The following is a 22,870-nucleotide window of genomic DNA, read 5'->3' as shown; positions in this document are numbered from 1 at the left end:
TAATGATCCTTCACCCTCTTTGGATCCTGCAATTGTAAACAAATTATTTATTTTAATCTTAAAGCTCCTTTTCAGGTTTAACTGCTTACAGTTAGCTCTGAAAGGTAAGAACTGGGCCAGGGATTCAGGCCTGCTGTTAACTTGCGGCCAGCTCAAGACGTGCATGCCTGTGGAAGTGACAGTGATGAATCTTGGGTGCGCATATATTGGAATGTACAGAGACTGTCTAAAATACTTAGCTTTTTTTGGTACATCCTGTTAAAACAACATTGCAAAGGGTGGAGGGAGGCCTGTTTAATTATTTTTTAGTGTTAACTTTATTGAGTGTGAAATATTTCTCAAAATAATAAGCTACTAATGGCTGAAATGTCACTTTACCAGAATGGTGATAGTTATAATAAAGGTGGTAGTCAAGATTAATAAGATCAGTGTCCATAAATGGATCATTAATCCAGCAACCCATCAAATACAAACACACAGCTCACCTCTCACCTCACCTGGAACTATGCTAGGTGCTGGGGACACAGAGGTCAACAGAGGACAGTCTCTGATCTCAGTTCAGAGACGTGAGGAGAAAAGCACGTAGGGGCCAAGACAGCACAGAGGAGGCGTCCCCACACTGCAGAGACCTCGCAGAGGAGCCACAAAGCTCACCGCCACAGCGCATTGTATCCCACCCACTTAAGCAAGGGGTGATCTTAGCAAGGGTTTTCCAAACGTCTAGTCTGTATGAATACTGGAAATCAAAGGAGGTTTTGGAGGTGGAGAAGACAACCCATCTCCGCTCACCCTGCCTTTCTGGTCTGCCCTCTTTGTGGCAGCAATCCCGCCCCCACCCCCAGTTTCTCCCCAGCAGCTCAGATTCTCCAGCACAAGGAAAATTCTCAGAGACTTCCTCCTTGCATGTGGACTTTTCAGTCAGTATGACTCATCTCAAGATGAGATGGGAATTGCTGCTAATGCCACACTGTCACGGAACGTGGTGACTGGAGGGGCCCAGAGGACGCAAATAGCCCCTTTCATTTTCAAACAGGGAAACTGGTCTAAAGGGTGAAATGACTGTCCTGAGATCAAAGGTCAAGGATTCCAAAACTACTATGGTCTACTTTCCAATTTAACATCTAATTTTATGACTCCTGCCCATTTATTTGGTAGAGGGGAGGAAAAGATACATTTTTCCATTGCTCTAATTTTTAAATTTGCACCTCTGGTCCCATCTTGCCAGTCAGCAGATTTCTTGCAGCTTCATTCTCCGCTGGTGTTTGCAAAGCACTTCATGGTTTGCAGGAGTGGTCACTGCACAGCATGAGGCAGGTGGTTTATCTTCATCTATGGATGAGCACAATTAGGTTCTGGGTCTCCAGCATCCCTGCCCCAAAGCACAAGTTGGCAAGTGGCAGAGCCCCAATCCAGATCTGATGTCCAGCCTGTGGGCGCTTCCCACCACCACAGGACAAAGGCTGCACACTGCTTCACCCCCGTGCCCTCTGCCTGGTGGGATGCTAAGGCTGGAAGCCAGCTCACAGATGCTCAGACCCACCCGTCCTGACAACTAGGCAAATCCAGTCAACTGCATGGAGCACAGCTTAGCATTTAAATCAACCTTCCCATAAAGCCAATATTCACCACCAGTACTTTCTCTGTATATCTTATCTGGGCTTTGTTACAATGGCCCAACTAAATTGCAAACTCCTTCAGGGCATGACAATGTCTTTTTTAATAGATGGCATCTGTATATAGGATACATTTAAAAGCTACAAAAGTAATCTCCCAGTTATCTTTTCCCAAGGCAACCATTGGCATCAGTTTTTTGTGTCCTTAGGAAGATATTCTATTAAACACATACCCACAGGCACATATTTCCCAGGTGGTGCTAGTGGTAAAGAATTTGCCCGCAATGAAGGAGACCTAGGTTCGATCCCTGGGTTGGGACGATCTCCGGGAGAAGGGGATGGCTACCCACTTCAGTATTCTTGCCTGGAGAACTCCATAGATAGAGGAGCCTGGTGGGCTACAGTCCATGGGTTGCAAAGAGTTGGACATGGCTTAGGGACTGACACATTTCACAGACACACACAGAAGTAGGATATAATCATAACATTCCACACTTAATCTAATTACTTAATCTCAGTCCCTCATTGGGCTTTTAAATTATTCCTAATCTTTTGCTAGGGCAAATGATGCTACAATGGCTATCTTTGTACATAAGTCATTTCAACAATGTGTGAGGATTACCTATGAGACAGATACTCAGAACTGCTGGTCAAGAAGCATATACATTTTAATTTATTATACAATGAGAAATGCCCATTTTCCCCACTCTTTGCCCCAATCATGTGTCCGTCACACCTTGCAGCACATTGGCACATGGTATTCACCCAATAAATACATAGTAATTGTTGATATAAGGTCTCCTATATTTCAGACTCAGTTCAAAATCAGCCCTCTCAATATTTTTAAAGATAAGACGATAAAATTAAGACTACAGAGAATATACTGTACATAGTCAGTTGTCCAGCAAACATTTCTTTAATCACCAATCTATGTCCAGCCAAGGCAACCTTGGTTGGTGCCTTTGGAGCTGGTAAAACAAACTGCAGGGGCAAGAAACATAAAGGCCACAGTACACACAGGTAGAGGTGAGGCAGCCTCAACAGGTGAAACAAGCAAAACTGGCAGCCTCAGTCCTTCTACCAGACAAGGTGAATTCCCAAGAGAAAATCAAGTCAAATAAAAATGGAACTACCATACGATCCAGCAATTCCATAGTTGGGTATACATCTGAAGAAAACAAAAACCATTTGAAATGATTTGAAAAGAAAGAGATGCACCCCGGTGTCCACCACAGCACTGTTTACAACAGCCAAGATCTGGAAACAACTAAAGTGTCCACACGGAGATGAATGGACACAGAAGAGACGCTGTCAGTATACACAATGGAATACCACTCAGCCAAAAACCGAGAAAATTCTGCCATCTGCAACAACATGGATGGACCTGGAAGGTATTATGCTTGGTGAAATAAGTCAAGTAGAGGAAGACAAATTCTGTTTCCACCTCTATATGGACTCTAAAAAACAAAACATACAACTGAATATAACAAAACAGATACAGAGAACAAACTAATGGTTTCCAGTGAAAAGAGGGTTGGAAGGGAGGGGCAAGATAGGGGAAGAGGAGTAAGAGTTACAAACTACTAGTGGCATAAAATAAGATACAGAGATGCAGTGTACAGCACAAGCAATAGCATCAATATTTTATAATAACTTTAAATGGAGTATAAGCTATAAAAGAGAAAGCAAGTCCAACCAGGCTGACTCTATCTACTAGCTCTTTGAAGGCCAGGACAAGGTATTCTGTCTAGGGAAGTGTCTCTCAGAAACATGTAAGCTGGCTATTAAATTACACTGAACACACAAGTAACTAAGAAGAGCCGACAGTGAGCTTGCAGAACACAGACCAAACACCAAGTTTATAAATGAGTATCCCAAAGCCCAGAGGTCCTAAATGGGTGACTGATGCTAGGTCTCATCTGACCGAGCTGAACCCAGGAAGGGTCATCTGGTCAACTCACAAAAATTAGATTTCAAACTAGACTTTCCAGTTGCAATTTCTAGTCCTTAAATTTCTGAAATGCTAGGAATTACTTTGAGAACAGAAGTGTACACAACTGTTGTGTGGCATTTGATCCTGCAACCAAATGGAACCCTGGCCTACAGAACCATGTCATCTGACCAAAGTTTGACCTGCATTCTTCTGCAGAGAACTTTCCTTTCCCTGCTCCTAATCTCTAAATCCTCGGTGGTGTCTAAAGGCTATGCCCATACTCAACACAATAGGACTAAAGGGCTTCCAGTTCTAACCCTGACTTCAGGCAGACCATCTCTGCTGCCAAGAGCAGGAAGTGCTTTAAATTAACACGGAAGCCTGAGAAGTCCCAAATCATGGGGCCAAGGCCATGGGCCCACCGAATGCACATTCCAAACTTGACTGACTCACCCACGGGCTCACCAAGACCAAGGGTGACCCCAGAAATAGTCCTACATCTTCTTGGAGAAAGGAAGCCCTGCGAGACAGCAGCTCTCCCATTTGTAATGCTTTCAGAGCACAAACCACTTTCACTTGCATGACTGTGTCAATTAATCCTCACACTGCTCTGTGTGAAGATTAGCGAGATGAAGAAATAGGTTCAGAAAGGTTAAATATCAAAGGTCATCTGACTGGTCAACTGCGTCTGTAGCGGAAGCAGCCCTCTCAAAACCTGATGGACAGACCTATGAATTAAATCACCATTTAGTGACTCATCATGCCTCCCTTTCCTCCTCGGTTCCTCAAAATAGACAAAAAATTCTGGTTTTCTCTAAGGGTGTTCATTTTAGTTCTTGGTGGCTTCTTCCTTAAGTCAGTTTTACCAATAAGCAAACAATACCGTAAAATGGGCCTCAACTTTAACCGAATGATCTCGGGCTAGCTACCTAAATAACAAACACATGAAGTCAAGCTCTCAGTCTTTTTCTCAAGGACAAAAGCTGTGGGTCTGGTTTAAAATCTCTGGTTTTGGGAAAAGAACTCCTTAGAAAATATGAAAGCCAGATGTATGGAGTTTTCCAAAGTAAGTGCTTGCACAAAGTGTGGGAATTATTTGTACCTCATTACTACTATTCCCCATGGATGTATCATTATACTGCCCAACAAAAATTTACATGTCAAACATGGAATCGATCATCCTGTCCACGGGGGAGACAGTACAAAAATTCTCTCATTGCCTAAAATAATTGCTTTTTAAATCCTATCTGGAACTGGTGAAGTTCTTTGCAGCCCTGACGCCCACACCATGTTTCCAATGCCAAGGAAGCCCAGGATGCAAAGTTAATAGGCTGTAAAGCACATTAAGTTCCACACCCATCCACGGTCAGGGCGTGCCATGCTACAGTAACTTTGAACCTCAGTTTCTCCACCTGCAGAAGGACAGGGTTGGGTTAGGTGAGTCCAAAGATCCCTTCACCTAAACACCTCTGATTCCATAAAATAAAAAATGTAAGCCTGGAACCTAATTTTGAACTTCAGAACAAGCTAATTTCAGCAAACTGTAATAGATGCTCTAAGGCAGTACTTTCCAGTATAAATCTAACGCAAGCCATATGTGTGATTTAAACAATTTTAGAGAAAAGGGAACGTGTTAGTCACTCAGTCACGTCGGACTCTGCGACCCCGTGGCCTAGAGCTCACGAGGTGCCTCTGTCCATGAAATTCTCCAGGCAAGAATACTGGAGTGGGTTACCATTCCCTTCTCCAGGGGACCTTCCTGACCCAAGATCAAACCCAGGTTTCTTAGACTGCAGGAGGGTTCTTTACTGTTGGAGTCGCCAGGGAAGCCCCATACGCTTTTAGTAGCCTTACCAAGAAAGAAAACAGTTAATTTGATTTAAACAATGTTATTTATTTCACCCAATATATCAAAACATCATTTTACTTTGTAATCAAGAAATTTAAATTATTAATGAGCTATTACAAGTGACAGAAACACTCAATGAATGTAACAAAGATCAAATGTCATGATCACATAAAATGTGGTCCCACCAAAATAGTTATGTTCAACAGAAAAATATCTTACCGTACTTCTGTTTTAAATTTTAAGTCATAATTCATTAAAATCAAAAAATGCACCCCCTCAGTTACCCAAGTCCCATTTCAAGTGCTCAAAAATGACCAGTGGCAAGTGACAGGTCAGCTCAGGCACCTACAGGGTGGGGCCTCCGCATTTCTTAGTGGGGAATTCTAATGAACCAAACTCCTCTGTACTGCAGATTATTTCCTGAGAATACAATGGGAACAGTAACCCTTCCAGAGGACACTAGGTAGTATTTATATTGCTAACCATTGTTTGCAAAAAGCTACTTCAACGACCAGAGAGTGCAAATCTGTGAGTTACTATCAGAGCTCATAATACTATACGATCACCTTGAGATCAAAGAGCAACTTGTGGTCCAGAGGCCACAGGGTTACCAGACTACAGCAAAGGTCATCCAGAAGAATGGGTAGAAATGAGGGGTTTAGGTAATAGTACTATTGTTGCCATGAAAAGCAGGGGGAAAAAAGCAGTTAGTTTTTTAATTTCCCTTTCCCAGAGAACATAGAAGATAAAGAGACCAGGGAGCAGGCCTGATCGTTTCTAGTTTTTTTGAACTGCTCCTAACTCTGCATGTCTGTAACTAAGTTTGCTTTCCTTCCCCCTGACTTTGCAGGAGCTACACTTCCGCACCTATTTTCCTTTGACTCTGTATGCTAAATACATCCTGCATCTGGTGTTTACCCTTAGGACACCTTCCCCTAGCAGTTACGTATAAGAAAGAAGGCAGCACCACCGATCTGCCAGACTCAATTACTGGGCTACTGACGCCAGCCTATGACTGTTTTGGACAAGTCATAACACCTTTGTTCCTCATCACCAACTCCTGACCGCGAGGCCTCATCTTATACAAGCCCCTGGACTCCTCATGGAGAGGGCCAAGTTCTTGGGGCACGAGCCTACTGTGTGCCCCTCTCTGCTGGCTGAGAATTAAAGCCGCCTTTCCATTTCCTCCAAACTCTCTCTCCGAACTTTTCAATCGGCTTTGGTGGACAAAGAAAGCCAAGGTTTTGGCCAGCAACACTATCTGTTCCAGCCAAGGATATGAATTAGTCCTAAGTTTGGAAATTCCATTTCAACTGCTTCCAATGTATACATTTGAACATGCACAAAACCCACTGTTGTTGTCAACTCCCAGGCAGTAATTTGGGCCTCTTAAAAAGGAAATGATAATTAGTATATATGTCCCATTTCATTCTCTTAAAATCAATACAGGAGTCTTTAACTTTCTTTAAGGTAAATCTTTTCAGTTAACTTGCTAAATAAATACGTAAGGATGTCGGTTACCTCGTGAGCCTTCACATTAGGATTTGAGAAGGAAGGATCACAGTGTCAGTATTCTAAAGCTAGGTAAAGGCAAGTGTGACACAGTCTAATAACAGTAAGTGCATTATCGTGCACTTTCTACATGTTCGGTACTTTCCAAGCACTCATCTCCATGACCTCACTTGTACTCAAACCAATTGGCAAGGAAGGTGGTATTATTATTATCTCCTTGTGGGGCAAGGAAACTGACGCACAGAGAGGTTAAGTGATCTTGCCTAAAGACCCGCCTCTAAGAACTCGTCAGCGAGATCCACCCCCCGTTTGTGCTACAGGATCACTCAGAGAACAGAGGCCCTTACTCAGCATACCCAAGGCCTCTTCAAGGAGGCTGCACACCGCAGTCCTGCTGGGGCAAACTATACAGGGAGCTCTGGGCTGTAAGGGAAAACCCAGACTAACACCTGTCCTTACAGAACTGTTTTCCATGTGGGGAAAAGGTATGTGAGTGCCCCTTAAAAATACAGGGGACATGTCAGGGGTGAAGCAGTAATGCTCCCAATACGTTCAACTGTGGCTGCATGGGTCAACTGAACATGGGCGGGGCTTGGCCGCTCAGTGGAGTCAGACTGAGACCCTTTAGACTGTAGCCCACCAGGCTCCTGTCCATGGGATGCGATTTCCCAGGCAAGAATACTGGAGTGGGTTTTCATTTTCTCTTCCAGGGGATCTTCCTGACCCAGGGATCGAACTCATATCTGCTGCTTGGCAGGCGGTTTCTTTACCCGCTGAGCCATCAGGGAGGCCCAAATGAACATAAGAGGCATCTAATTTTGAGGCTTCTGGGTCTAATCACTCTATGAAAAATAGAAGGTGAGCTCCAAACTTATTTATGTATCACCAATAAGCTTTTATTTACCATAAAAAATATCGTAAAAAGGATTACCCATCACATAGCAACAAGGAAGGGCAGTAGGTGTCAACATTTTCACCATGTTATCTCCCTCGTGGGTCTCATGGGAAGGTGTTTCCCTTGACCATTTCGCCTTTTTAAAGAGTTACTTGGCAGCAGTTACTACCAAAGATGTATTTTAATCTTTGAAGACTAAAAGATGGGTTGGGGCTGGGAAGAGGGCAAGGCCACAGGGGCCAGCTCAGTTCACAGCTGGGTTTTATTGCTTAGTTGCTAAGTTGTGTCTGACTCTTTGTGACCCTCTGGTCTATAGCCTGCCAGGCTCCTCTGTCCATGGGATTTTCCAGGCAAGGGTACTGGAGTGGGTTGCTACACCCTCTTCCAGGGGATCTTCCTGATCTAGGGATCGAACCCAAGCCTCCTGCATTGCAGTGGGATTCTTTACCACTGAGCTGCCAGGAAGCCCCACAGCTGGGTTTAACCTTCCACTTATGCACTCCTACCCCCCAACTCTTTCTGTTTATACAACATGCCTATGGACACTGCTCCATTTCTAGGCTCAGAACCCCAGAGTAAGAAGTTCTACAACCAGTGAAGGAGTGTGTCTGCAACGGAGTTCACAGAGATGCCTTATCAGTCCACATAAGCAGGACAGCCAATGGACAGACTAGAGGGCCCCACAGAGGAGACAGGGCAGCGTGTGCCCCTCTGTGTCCCTTGCCATGGACTGGTCCTCTGTCTCTGCAACAATCAGCCCTGACGTGAGACCAGAACAAGCCACAGGGGAATGAGACGCTTACAGCAAAGAATGACAAGGGGCGTGGATTCAGGGAAGGATTTTTTTTCAAGTTGGGCCAAGGAAATCTCAGATCCCACACACTCAAACATCCCCGATGAGGATGTATACTTATGGTAACAATCCTCAGAGCTGCCATGTCTATACTGTGGGCCAGATCTCATGCCCAGTTCTCGTCTTAATTCTACACTGGACATAGATTCATCCACATCTAATGATGATGAAACTGAGGCAATCCCACTGTACTATCACTCAAGCTCTCTGGACCCTGGTTCTCTCCCTACAAATCCGGGATAAGGCTCCGTACCTCACAGGGTGGAGTAAGGGTCCACAGGACAGAATTAGTATGTGAAGGCACACAGCACCTGGCTGGCAGTGGGAAGAGCCCCAGAAACTGCAGCTGCCTTTGCCAACATTGCAAGATGCCCACCTCTCTTAGCTCAGGGGGGCGCAGAAGCAAAGCCCATGGAAAAGACAACACAGGATATTGTCTGTGTGTTCATTCTTGGGTGAATACTGCTAATCCCTGGGGCTGGAAGGCAAGGATGACGCTCTTCCCTCTGAATGAAGATGGTGACAGCAAATGGATCGTGGGAAAGGGCAAGAAGAGAGAAACTGCCCCCCTGTGTCACCAGGGAAGAAGACAATCCATCCTAAAGGCAACCCGGCAACTTCTGACTCCTTCCTCTCCTTTCATCAGTGGAGTGATGGATACATTGGCAATGAGTTTCTGTTAAAACCCAGGAACTGCAGGGTGTGCAAACTTGAGCACAAATGGTTTCATGATGGAGCTAATGTTAAGAGAAAACTCGACTCCCTCCTTTAAAATGGGGGGATTAGAACATTTCTCCTTAAAAGGCTAACAAAGGAGGCACAAACGAGTATTGATTACAGATCCTTAGTTCTGGGTTGATACCAAGGCATCAGCATCTCTCCGCCCCTAACCTGCCCCAGCAGAGGCCATAATAAACTTCCTGTCCACATCCAGCTCATGTGTCCTACCCTTTCCAAAACCTCCAGTGATTTCCAGATGCCTCATATACATTTGAAACACCACACTTGGGCACCGAAGGCCCTCTTCAGCCCGTTCATCTTTTTAGCCCTAGTGACCCAACACACTGACACAGGCCGGTTCATGCCTGCATGCTTCCTCTGGCTTCCAACTGCAGTTTGAACCAAAACAAATCTTACCGGCTTAAAAAAAGAACAAAAAAGCAAACTAGATATACTGCTACCTCCTCCAGGATGTCCTCTGAGCATCTCAGTTGGAAGCGACATTTTCTCCTCTGTCCTTTCACCTACCACAGATTAAAAATATCAAGTTCCGAGAGGGCAGTAACAGACACGGTCTCACATTTGCTGAGCAGCTACTATTAAATAAGCACCGGGCATGGTGCCAGCCACCAGTTACAAAAATGACTGTGACACAATCCCTACCCTACAGGAGGTCATACCTTAATCAGGAGAGATAGAGATTAATTTATACTCATGAAGAATTGAGACATGCCCTGCCCTAAAATCCAGGTGTACAAAGAACAAAGGGACTGATTAATTAGGAGGAGGGGCAGTTTGAGAAGCAAATGTCCTTCAAAGAGGACAATATATTTGCTACATTATCTTGGAAGATTAAAACAACTTCAGGCCCTGAAAGTTCCCTAGGGCGTGTTACCACCTAATAAATATTTGTGGAATGAGTAAGTTAGAGTAAGGCTTAGAATTCAGCACTTTCATTGTGTATCTAAGGTGTCTGGGGTTAAAGAATTACTTATGTTAACAAAGGTTTCATATTTAATATCACTTATGACCACAGCTACTAGTTGCAGAAAAATCAACTTCAAATTATTCTTTGGGTACTTGATTAAAAACAAAAATATTGTGCCTCAAGAATCTGGAAAACACACTCCTTCAAGTTAACAATAAAACTGATTTTGAGAGAACAGATACGAAAGGATTCGCCAATATGCATTAAGGAATTTTGTAACTTGGATAATATAACAATTAATTCAATATAAATGCTGATTAAGTGTATTTTCTTAGAGGACACTAAGCTGTTTTCCCTCAAGCTGATGGTCAGGAAAATGATAAGAAAGTGGGCAACCTTGCCTCCCTCCCTATTCTAGCCTTTGTTTCTAAACCGTCAATCTATCACCACAATAGCTCAACCTCTTCAGCTCTTCTATAGCTTCCTTTACTATCTTCTCCAACTGCTTCAAAAAGTACTGGGCAGAAAAGACAGTCAAGACCCAGAGAGATGGCATAGGACTTTTAACGTCACCTTGAAATTTTTAAAAACGTTTAGCTTATCTTTTAGGACCAGTCCCCTGCAGCCATGGGCTGGAGAAAAGGGTAAATATCAGTGGTAACCATCGATGGCTCAAATAAAACTGTTCTGTTTTAAAGGAGCTGGTACAGACACTGAATAAATCAAATATACTTGGTCCCTCTGGTTTCTAGAACTTTCATCACTTTCTGCATTCTCTCTAACCCCTTCCAGCTCAGAAAAGGAGGTGTGAACAGCCTGCCATCTGAGGAGGCTGTGGGCCTCCCTGCAAAGAACAAGGAATATCCTGAGGTTTCCTGAGAGCTAATGAATCTTTGTAAAGCAGCCCCTCATGCTTTAGCATCTAACAAAACACCCAGAATCATGAGACAAGGAAGGAAAGAAAGAAAGGAGGGACGGCAGTGATTACACTTTCTAAATCCCTGTCCTGCCAGCGAGAGTAGCATGGCCTTGGACAAATTACCTTACCTCTTGGAATAGGTTTCCTTGTCTGTAAAAGGGTTAACAGCCGCCATCGACACAGATTTATCAAGACCAGGTAAGAGAGAACGTGTCCAGGACCTAGTACAGTACTAACAGCTGTTCAGTAAATGTTCATTTTTTTTCTCCTTTTCTTCCTCCTGAAACTGCCAGTTGCCTACATTCCCATGTCTTCAAACATCTAAAGGCGGGTTCTCTTTACGACGTTGCAAGTGCATTGTGACTTGAAGGGTGAAAGACTGTCCCCTCAGTCTCCATTATCATCTTGGCCAGCACCCACACCAGCACTGCAGCTTGAAGGCACAACATGTGGTTATCCAGTGAACTCTGGAAGCCCCAGCACAGGGCAAGCGCCACGCCCTGCGGGCCGCAGGCTTCCCAGAGTCCCACGGGGCAGAGGAAAGGGGACCACATCCACCCACACCTCTCTGGGGAGAAAAGGCTTCATTTATCCGGAGCAAAGGAAGAGGTGCGAGGCTCCCTCTGCTCTTAGATACTTGCCCTCTTTCCTGAACCTCCTCCCCCCAGGCTCAAGACCCAGAGGCCCAAGTCTTTCAGCAACACCAAAAACTTGTATATATAATCAATCCCGCCGTGGCATCTCGGAGGCACCTCATGGGGGGAGGGGCACAGAAACAGCAACGGTGGGATGCTTGTCGAGTCTGGGAACTGCCCGACTGGACCCTCCACCTGTGCGCTCTTGAGAGGAGTTTCTAACGTTCCATTTTTTTGAGTTACTCTGTGGTCACACGTGCTGCGCTCCACTCACCAGGAGTACACAGCACAAATGCGCTGTGGAAGTCAGAATACAGAAGGCACTGTGGTCTACGGGATGCCCATGCCACTTGCCCCTAAGCAGGCATGACAAGTGCCCCAAAGGCAAAGCACTAGATGATTTGGAGAGAAGTCTAAGGACTTTGATGGCAAAGAATGTTCCCATCCCAGCTCCAGATCTTACCAGCTACGTGATTGCTTTGGTCATTTGCCGAATGGCAACCCAGTCTAGTATTCTTGCCTGGAGAATTCCATGGACAGAAGAGCCTGGTGGGCTACGATCCACGGGGTCACAAAGAGTAGGACATGACTGACCGACTAACACTTTCCAGATCCCTTCCCCATCCTGCCCCTGCTCCGTCCCCAGGCTCCCTTCCCAACTACAATCCACCAAGGCTCTGGGAGAGGGAGAGAGGCTGAGGATGGGAGGCAGAGCCCCCTCTCCATGGTCCCAGCTCCTTGAATTCCGCCTGTTCTCTCTGCCCCTCCAGCCCCAGGACTGGCAGGTGGCTTCCTGAGGCTGGCTGGCTGGTTTCTCAGCTCACCTGTATAATTAATTTCTTATATAAAATCCTTCTGCTTGAAATACTTGTGCTTTCTAGTTCTTAAACCAAGCTCTGGACTGCTTCTTAGCCTCTCCAAAGAATTTTCTCAACAACAACAAACCTACCTTAACAAGGTGGTTTAAAGAACTAAAGACAATGAGCATAAACACAGCACAAGTAAATGTCCCAAATGCTTTTCCCTTTCCTCACATGAGGGACCCAAACACGAGGTGCACACTGAGGAGCAAATCAGAGTTACAGAAGAGACCAAAGAGCCGCATCCCTTCATTACAAGGAATCTTAAACCTCTCCGCCTTTACTTCCAGAACCTTTTTCCAAGTGAAAGGTAACCTGGGATCTCCACTGCCCCAAGGATCCTCCCAAACATACAGCCTGGTAAAGAAGTTTCTAGCACATGGTGAAACCTGATCCCACAGTTTGGTTCTTACTCTCGGCCTGGTCTCAGCTTGGGAACCCAAGGAGGAAAAACATAGGAGCTGGGGTAGGAGAGGAGCCAGGCGAACACTAAATTCACTGCCCCAGCTCTTGTCCTCCGGAGTTGGTTTCTCAATGGACGTTTCAATCACGTCTCATTGAGAAGCCCCAAGAATAAAATGATGTCTTCAAAACCTGACAGTTTTTCCTGGTGCAAGAAAAAAAATGACAGTTTTGATTTATGGTGGTTTTCATTGCCAGGATTGTAATGAATAAAATAATTTTGGAGGGGCTAGGTCAAAAAAAATTCAAGGTCCTTCAATACTCTCTAGCCATAGTAGCAAGGCTCCCTTGCTCTAGGACTGTAAAACCAAGCAGCAAATCGCACATGTTCTTAAGCTGACCCTCCGACACTGGGACACACCTCTGTTCCTATTCTGTTCCCAGAAGGCCACAGAACCGGATCAATCCTTGCTCCCTGCAGTCTAATCCCTCAGAATTCCCTGGGGATAGGCTGGGCTCTGCCTGCACGGGTGAAGCAGAGCAGACAAAAGGCCGTCAAATCTGAAGTGAAGCAAATGTCTATACTGTTTCTCAGCAGGCCACCTCCATACACAGTTAACAGTGCCCGTGCCTCCCACACAAACACGAGGGGTGAAGTGGCATTACCTACCCTGATCATCGGCTCCATCCTGCAAAGGAGGGAAAGGGCATTTAACAGGAAGGATCACTCACTGAAATACAAGTCTGCACTGCATATAGCCTAAGTGTTAACACCAAAATTCTTCTGTTTTAAGGTATCAATACTTTAAACACATATGTATGTCATTCAGCACAAAATAAATGAAAGAGTGTACTGCTTTTTAAATCTTAAAGCAATAATAGGAGGGACATATTAAAAGAATTTCAAACTACTGATGACTAGAGTTAGAAAAGCAGACAGCTCTCAAAGGGAGAATGAATGTACCCCTCCAGTGGGTGATGGCCCAGGAAAGACTGCATATGGGCCGCACAAAAGAGAAGCCCAAAGACCAAAAGAAATGGGGGCCGGCTTGGAGCACCCACTCCCTGCTGGGCCTGTTCCCACGCTGTCACAAGGCAGGGCTGAGACATACCCTCGAGTGTGACGCACAACACACACACACACACAACCTCGCAAACAATTCAGAAGTTAGCCCTAGTTTCCAAATGTGTAAACCAGAAACTATCCAGGTAAGTACAAATGGTAGCCACTGTGGTCAGAATATAAAGTTGACTTTACGAAGCATATACAGAGAATCAAGAAGCTGAGTTGCTAAAAGTGGCCTTGTAGATTGAAGTTCTTGTTTTTGAATATTTATTTGGCCACACTGGGTCTTAGTTCTGAAACAGAGAAATCTTTCAGCTGTAGCACGCAGGGTCTTAGTTGCGGCAGGTGAGATCTAGCTCCCCGACCAGGGACTAGCCCCAGGCCCCCTGCACTGGGAGCTTGGAGCCTTTGCCTCTGGACTGCCAGGGGAGTCCCAGACTGAAGTTTTTGTTTTTTACTGGAGGATAAGGAGGCCCAGGAATGCAGAGCTCGGAGCTTCGTGGGCGGAGGCAGTATTGCACCCTAGCTTCCAGGCTCTCCATCCTCCCCAGTGCCTCGCACTGGTCCTCACTGCCTTCTCTACATGATTCCCAAATAATCTACACTGCAGGTTATCAGTCACCACACTCCTGACCAAACAGAGAAATTCTACTAAAATTATCACCCAAATCTCCATGAGGGATTACAGAGTGCAAGTTATATTTACTGAATTTCAAACATTCACCAGGTGCCTTAAACACAGTTCTCAGATGTAGGTTATTAATCTTAAGGCTGTGAAGGTCAGTGATCAAACAAAAACACTTCCTTTCATGAATTAAGCAACATCCTAACCAGATTTTCTAAATCCTTATAGACATACCTTTCACGGGTACCAAGAACTGTGCCAACTCCTCCAGAACACTGGTTCTCAATCTACTTGCATGATGGAATTCCTTCAGAGGTTTGAAAAAGATACTGATGCCCCACCCACAGAGATTTTAATTTAACAAGACATATGGCCTGGGCATCAGCATTTTAAATACGGGTGGTGACTCTAACATATAGCACATTTTAAGAACCATATATTTTTGCTATCAGGAGCAAAAATATATATAAAGTAGAAACAACCCAAATGGCCATGAACTGAAGAGGGAATAAATAATATGTAGTGTATCCATATAATGGAATAGTATTCAGCAATAAAATGTACAAAGTCCTGATATACGATACAATACGGTCAAACTATGTAAACATGTTAAGTTAAAGAAGCCAGTCACACAGAACCGGCCAGGCTATGATTTCATTTCTATGAAATATCCAGGAGACAAATCCATAGAGATAAGAGTATAATGAGTGGTTACTAGGAACTAAGAGAGCTGAAGGGAAATGGGGGGTGAGTGCCAATGGGTCTGTTTCTTCCCGGGGTGATGAAAATGTTCTAAGATTGATGTGGTGATGGCTGTACTAGTCTGAATACACTCAGTCACCGAACTGTCCACTTTAAATGGGTGGACTGTATGGGGCTTACATCTCTTAAATCTATTTAAAGAAGAGACAAATATAAATTCTATGCCCAGCTCTCAAGGAACTTATAATCGAATTGTAGAGGGAAAGAACAGCTGCATATATAAGACAGGTACCGGAGATTTTAAAAAGTGATTGAGGAGAACTGCCTAACGCAGAAAATAAACTCTTAAGTTTGGAAGAAGGCTTCAAAGCCAAAATCATCTGACAGTTTTCTTTTATTACCCAATCATTCTTCTCTGATTTGAAGAAAAGCAACGGAGAGGCTGGATCTCATCAGTATGCTGTCGATGTCACAGGGCTGGGAGTCTCGATCATCGAAGTTTGTGAGAAAAAGAATGACTAACTTAGCACTGCCAGGGCATTTTTTTTAATCCTTCAGGATACAGGCTGTTGGGAATTCCCCGGTGGCCCGAGTGGTTAGGATTCAGGGCTTTTGCTGCTGTCCCGGGTTCACTCTCTGGTCAGGGAAGATCCCCATAAGCCATCCAGAGATCCAAAAACACCCGAACAACAATAACAACAGCAAAAGCAAGATACAGGCTGCTGCTGAATGATAGTGACTTTCAATTACCAACAAGGTCTTTGAAGGATGGATTTGGTGCTCTAAGTATCTCTTATGTCCTGGCTTTGTCTTCACTTCTACCACAGTTTGGGCCAAATAAACTTACATGCTCACGCACAGAGAAAGATTTTATGAGGCTTTGAAGGTGTTATAGGACATATGCCAGGAAGCTCAGCTTAGTGATCTGTGACGACCCAGGGGTGAGATGGGAGGGAGGTCCCAGAGGGAGGGCACATATGTCTACTTGTAGCTGATTCGCAGCAGAAACTAGCACAATACTGTAAAGCAATTATACTCCAGTTTTTAAAAACGTGCTTCCAATCCTCAATGTTCCTAAAATTCTTCATAATAATAGTTAGAAAGTGTTTACTGTGGCAGGGGCTGACCCAGAGAAAACTCCAGCTTTAGGCAAGATAGGATTTTGTTTAGCCATCTTGCTTTGTCTTGGCGGGGAAAGTTAGTATAACAACACTTGTATTTTGCTAATACTTTTTGGGAATGTTACACACTTGAACGTATTTTTTGCTCTCATTTCCAGAAAACATACCATTATCAATGAAAGAAGCCTTGGTCTGTATCTTAGAGCCCCTTTAATAAATGTTTGTTAGAGCATATTGAAAAGCAGCTGGTAACTACATTTTAAAACTCATAGAAATCATATTATCAGAATATAAACTCTGGTCTCCATTCTACAGTACATTTAAACATACAGCCATTGCTGAAGGAAGCTGGCTGAATATTGCCTTTAGTACATTCAACTTCCTACACCACGCTGGGTGGGCTTCCCTGGTGGCTCAGTGGTAAAGAATGTGCCTGCCAATGCAAGAGACAGGGGTTCGATCCCTCAATCAAGAAGATCCCCTGGAGAAGGAAACGGCAGCCCAGTTCAGTATTCTTGCCTGGGAAATGCCATGGAGAGAGGACCCTGCCGGGCTACAGTCCATGGGGTCGCAAAGTCGGACACAACTTAGCAACTAAAGAACGAACAACCCTGCTGTGCAACAATAGATTCCAGCAAACTTTCAGAAGTGGCTGGGCCAGGCTTTTAAATATGCTGGGAGTTGTCACATTAATTTTTAGGCAAATTATCCACTGAATCCTAAAAACCCTGAAGCATCCTTAAATCAGACAAACAAGACAATAATAATTCCGAGAACAACCTGTTTAAAGATAAAGTGAAGTCGCTCAGTCGTGTCCGACTCTTTGCGACCCAGTGGACTGTAGCCTACCAGGCTCCTCTGTCCGTCGGATTCTCCAGGCAAGAATACTGGAGTGGGTTGCCATTTCCTTCTCCAGTTTAAAGATAAAGACTAAGAAATAAAGTATTAAACTTTGAAATGTACTAGTCACAAAACCCCAAGAAGGCTTCAATTAGACAGATTTGAGCCCTTATGCCTGCTTCAGTTCAGAAATGCCGAAACAGGAGATGAGTGTTTAATTTGAACCAACAGGTTTCCACTAGTTGTTTTCAAGTCAAATTCTCCCCATTCTCTCCACTTTCCTTCAACCAGGTTTAACCCTGTCTGTCCCACTCTTCACCATATTCACTACCAAACATCTTCACTACGAAACTTATTTTTGACCACTATTTCCAGATAAAAAGAACCAGTGGAACAGGAGAATGTACCAACTAACAAGGCAAATAAAATTAAAGTCACCAGGAGCTAAGAGATTTGAAAAGCAGTCCCTGAAAAATGTAAGGCAGAATCTCAGATACTGCTGAAATATCAGAAATTTTAAAAACTATCATTAAATTAAGAAATGGTCTTGCCTCTCTAAATCAAACCCTGATAGGCCTCTTAGTCTTTCTTAAAAGTTTCAGGTTGTATTTACTTTCACTGTATTCAAGGTCAAACTTACCCCTCACAAACACACTTATTAAATTTCTTGGTAACTGGAAAAGGTGCAAAGATTAATCTTTTAAATTCCTACCTGTCCTTCTTGTAGTTTTTCTCGATTTGTCCATTTTTTCAAGTGTAAGAGTTTCCTTCTGTTTAAAGTTAACTAGTCTTGGTCTACTTCAGAAGTGGGGTCCTTCTACCAGGGTTTGAATCCCACCTCTGCCACTCAATAGTTGAGTCTCTTTAACCAGGACCCAGGACCCTGGCTGCTTTATGCCTCTTTCCTCACCTAGAAACTGGAGACAGTATTTTCTACACGGTGACTGTGAAATTATACATGTGAAGCAATTATTGTACTGCCTGGCACACAAGTAAGTGTCCAATAACTCATCTACGATTATCTTAGTGCCAAACTCCTGAATCCAAGAATATGCACTGATGAGTTAACCCCAGATGAAGGAAAAATCAAAGAGGAAATATTTACACAAACCCCCCTTTAAATGTGTTCCGCCAGTAGAGAGGAAATTCCCAGGGGAAAAAAAAGTGCTTCTAGCCCACAGAGGTTTCTTTTTCTCATGTAGCTCTGTACATAAAATTCGTCCTGAGTAAAAATAAAGACAAATAATGTATTTAGCTTTCAATTCTTCCCAATTATCCTAAAGAAAGTCAGATTTTGGGGTTTCCCCTCCCAGCACTGTTTATAAAAACCCAGGTTGACAAGAAAGAGTCCAAAATGACCCATGCTACTTTTAATGCAGACTGATGTGAGTTACGTTTTTATCCTACTACAATCTTTCACAATCTCTCAAGAGGTTTTTTTCCAAATATCTAAAAAGTCAAGTTGTTCTTTGCTCAACCTTCTGGAGATGAGAGGGATGCCTTATTTTTCTTTGGAAGTTACCTACCGAGTCCAAGATCAACTTCATTCCTCATACGCAAAAATACTTTCTCCAAGACAGCTTTGAAAAGGGTGGATGATTCCTTCCAGAAGCTAATGGAAATTCAGAATGTAAAACTCTCCTGCTCTTCATCAACACCTCCTCTGCACAAAGGGGGAAGAACTTTTACCCCTGTACCACCTCACGCCTGGTGTTTCTTTGACAAAAGGTTAGAATCCACTTATGACTCTGTCCAAATCTTCCTGGACTACAAAGATTTAATATGAATCTTAGTTACAGGCATGACATTAACTCTAAATTTTGTTCCATTTTCTTTTATACTCTTTGCATAAGCAAACTGAGGTCTGATTACAAAGGGTGGAAAGGGAGTTACCTTAACAAACATAACTGGAAAGTTCACATTTAAAAGAAAAAGCAGTAAAGATGTTTACCCACTTTTGTATATGGAATGTTAAATTATATAGTTAAGAAAGAAATAAAAACTTCAGTAATATAACACTCTAGGCTACATTCCTGAATCTGGGAAAACTAAAGTCCATTAGCATCATATATCCTTTGGTCATATAGATTATTAAAGAAATGGCTATAGGGATTGAACAGCAGCTAAATCGGAAAGCACAATTTATTTCTTCATATCGTGGGGAGGAAGGAATACAATCTTAATCATTACTGGGGGAAAGTTCAAGACAAACAGCTTCAAAGGCAAAAAAAAAGGCACAATCACTACATTGTCAATATATCAAAACCTTACTTCAGGATTAGTCTAAAGCTTGATGTTTAAGAGCTTAAACATATTTACCGTTCCTATTAGGTTACACATTTCCTTGAACTAAATATTTTTCCAAAAAACGCATTCACACGCACAAATTGGAAATAAAACTATCTACTCCTTTAAAAAGTCCCTACAAAATATATACAGAAACTTGTTTCCACATTTGCGACATTTACAGAACTTGTTAGCAAAGCTTTATGAGACACAGCTGTCCCACCCTCTGCCCTCTCAAAAGCAACATACTAGGAAAGCAATTGAGGCAAATTCTCAAACAGAAAAGGAAAACTACATAAAGCACCCAAAAGAGAAACAATGTATGAAAGCACAAAATTTAGTAACAGCCTTAAAACCACAGAAATGCTAATCTACACTCGAAATTCTTACCCTTGACAGCAGAGAACAGAATATCCTGCCTTACACATTTTGGAATTGCAATTCCGAAACGCTAAATCCAAAGACAAAGCCGCCCTAGGGAAAATAACAATTGCGCAACAGATCAACAGCTCCAACTTGTCCCTTGGCCCCGGCGTGGCAAGGTTTGCACGCTACAAAGCAGGAAAGGGCCCACTGAGGGCCGCCGTGACAGCCAACCGGCCACTGTCACGGCGCCGGGACCACGCTTGCGGCGTGCGCCACCGGGAGGCACAACGCCGGGATCGAGAAGCCCCGGGGAGCTGGGGTGGGGTGGGGGGCGAAGCCGCGTCGAACTTCAGAGTCCACCGCCCCACCCGCCCTTGCCGGCGTATTGCTAGGGGCCGACTCAGAGTTCTAAGAGCCCGAACCCTTCCCTCGGGGCGAGGCGGCGCGCAGGGCAGGGTTCGATCGCCGTACGTCGGGGAAACCGAGTGCGCTGGGCGCTTGGTGACCTCCTCCTGCCCCCACCCTGGGAGCTGGGCATTTTCGCCAAGCGGCCTCAGGGCGATCGCAAGGCTGGAGTGATTGATCACTCTGCCTAAGAGAACCCTCAGCAGGGTAAGAGCGCCGCGGCTCGCGCCCGCGGAGGTCTTGGGCAGGGGGGCAGCGGCAGAGGAGGGGTTCCGGGTCCCAGCCCGGAGACCTCAGTTCCCCCGAGAGTGGCCCCGTGACTAGGCACATTTTTGCCGGCTCCGAGGCGGGGGAGCCGCGCAGCCCCGGAAGGGCCGGGCCGCGCCGGCTCAGACCGCCAGTGTCCGCCCTCTCCTACCCGGTTGCCTCCCGGCCGCTCAAACTCGGAGAGGGGGCCGGCCGCGGCTCCAGCATCTCGGCTCCGGCGACCGGGGACGCGGTTAGAGACGCCCTTCGCCCCCACGCGCGCTGGCGTAGCCCCCCAACCCCAACCCTACCGCCCTCAGGGGCTGCGGGCGCGTTGTCAGTCACACCATTCCCCGCGCCCCCATGCCCCTCGCAACCCTTGGGGTCGCCACTCCCCTCCCCCGGCCCCAGCTCAAGCGCGGCGGCTCTGGTGTGTGCGCGGCAGCTGCAGTCCGAGCTCCGGCCACAGACGGGGAAAGAGGCCGATGCGGCTGTTCCCCCCGGGCCGCGGCTCCCTCGCGCCCCTGCTCCCGTCCTGGCACCACCTGCTGGGACGGCAGTCCCGGCGGCGGCAGCTCCAAGTCCATCATGCTGAGCTGGGGACGGTGCTTTGAGGCTCCCCGACGGCGGCCCTGTTCCGGCTGCCGAGGCTTGGAGCGGACACGGCGGTACTGGTGGCGGCGGCGGCTCCTGGGGGATCCTAGGAACTCGCTTCTCCCTGACTTGGCCGGAGTCGCCGATCGGGCTGTTGTCCCGCTCCGCCTCCCGCCCCGCGAGGGCGGGGCGACAGCCCAAGGCCCTTCCTTCCCCAGCCAGCCGCCCGGGCCGACCTTCCGAAAATCCCCCACCCTCGCCGGGGCTGACGCAAGAAGCTGGCCGTCCTGGGGCGGGAAAGAGTAGCGGGCGGGGGTCTCAGGGGCGGCTGCGGGCAGGCAGAGTGCCGGAGGAAGGCCCCCGTAGCTCCCGGGTCTCCGCTGTCAGTTTGCCCTTCTGGCGAATGCAGCCATCGCTCCCCGCCCGTGGGATTGAGTTGTTTGCCGAAGGTCGCTGGGGTTCGGGTGCTTTGAAACAGTTGAAACAGTTGAAACAAACATGCTTGGAGACTCGGCCAAGGCGATGGTATCGGAGCTGCGCCTCCCTGCTTTGGATTTGCAGAACCTTGCCCGGCTTTCTCCCCACCGCCCGAGAGTGGCGCCAGCCCGGGGGGTGGGGGCCGGAAGCCGGGACCTGGGCCCAGCTCACGGCGAGCTGCCCTCTCGCTCCGGCTCAGCCAGTGAGACTGGCCCGGGGGAAGAGTGGACCGCGCGGGGAGCTCGTGCTCGGTCACCCTGATCGCCCTCCACTTACTCCCACGCCTTGCACTCTGGCCAGGCTTCAGTCCCCGAGGGCGAATGGAGAAGTCTCTTTGGATCGGAGAGTAGTCGAGCTTGCCCATCCGGAGCATTCTCTTCCCACCAGAGTGCACACGCCACACCATAGATGGCGATTTTTAACCCTGTTCGATATTACAAACGTGTCATAACCTCTAGAAGTTTTCACGTACTCAAGATACGATTTTAAAAACAAAAACGCAAAAAACAAGTTATAAAACTGTGTAGTATGGACCCGTTCTGTGAAAGCATGTACCTAGAAAAAAAGAAGTTATTCAAAATATTACTAGTAATATTAATAGTTGCAGGACCTTGAATGATTTTTATCTCTTTGTTACTTTAAGTATGTTTTAAATCTACGATAAATGTGTATTATTCACTGCCCCTTAAAAACAATTATTTAAAAAGTAGTCAGTGCCCAGAGCAAACTTCAAGTACTTGAAAACAGGAATATTGTGAAATCTTATGATTTAAAAAAGAATAGAGAAATGGTTTAGTTTTGTTTTCTCTTATGCAACAGCACTCTTTCTAGCTCTTTAACAAGCCTGATTTTCAGTTTATCACTTCTTCGAATTATGCAAAACCAGGTGGAGTAGACAGTATCTGGCACTGGTTTTACTATTTCATTCAAAAACCTGATGCCAAAAAAAGAAAAAGAAAACCATAAAAGCCTGACTACAGCAGACCAACGCCCCCAAAGCTGCAAAGAACTTTCTTTCTCTCC

At 45.5% G+C, this 22,870-nt stretch overlaps 1 protein-coding gene across 3 annotated transcripts in view; it reads right to left on the bottom strand.

The window, feature by feature from the left end:
* NFE2L2 (NFE2 like bZIP transcription factor 2) overlaps window positions 1-21,466 on the bottom strand; it is a 32,626-nt gene extending 11,160 nt beyond the window's left edge. Inside the window, exon 1 of one of the 3 annotated variants that reach the window (XM_068967203.1) lies at window positions 21,322-21,466. In XM_068967203.1, coding sequence (XP_068823304.1) covers window positions 21,322-21,366 — 45 coding nt within the window. In that variant the 5' untranslated portion in view covers window positions 21,367-21,466. Of the gene's footprint in view, window positions 1-1,205; window positions 1,323-20,149; window positions 20,265-21,321 lie in introns of those variants that run through there. The other 2 variants (XM_068967206.1, XM_068967204.1) reach the window with 2 other exon arrangements.
* Between the last annotated feature and the right edge of the window lie 1,404 nt (window positions 21,467-22,870).

This window comes from Capricornis sumatraensis, chromosome 3 (assembly GCF_032405125.1).
Source record: "Capricornis sumatraensis isolate serow.1 chromosome 3, serow.2, whole genome shotgun sequence".
NCBI classification, from domain to species: domain Eukaryota; kingdom Metazoa; phylum Chordata; class Mammalia; order Artiodactyla; family Bovidae; genus Capricornis; species Capricornis sumatraensis.
This window is presented reverse-complemented; position numbering and strand designations above follow the sequence as displayed.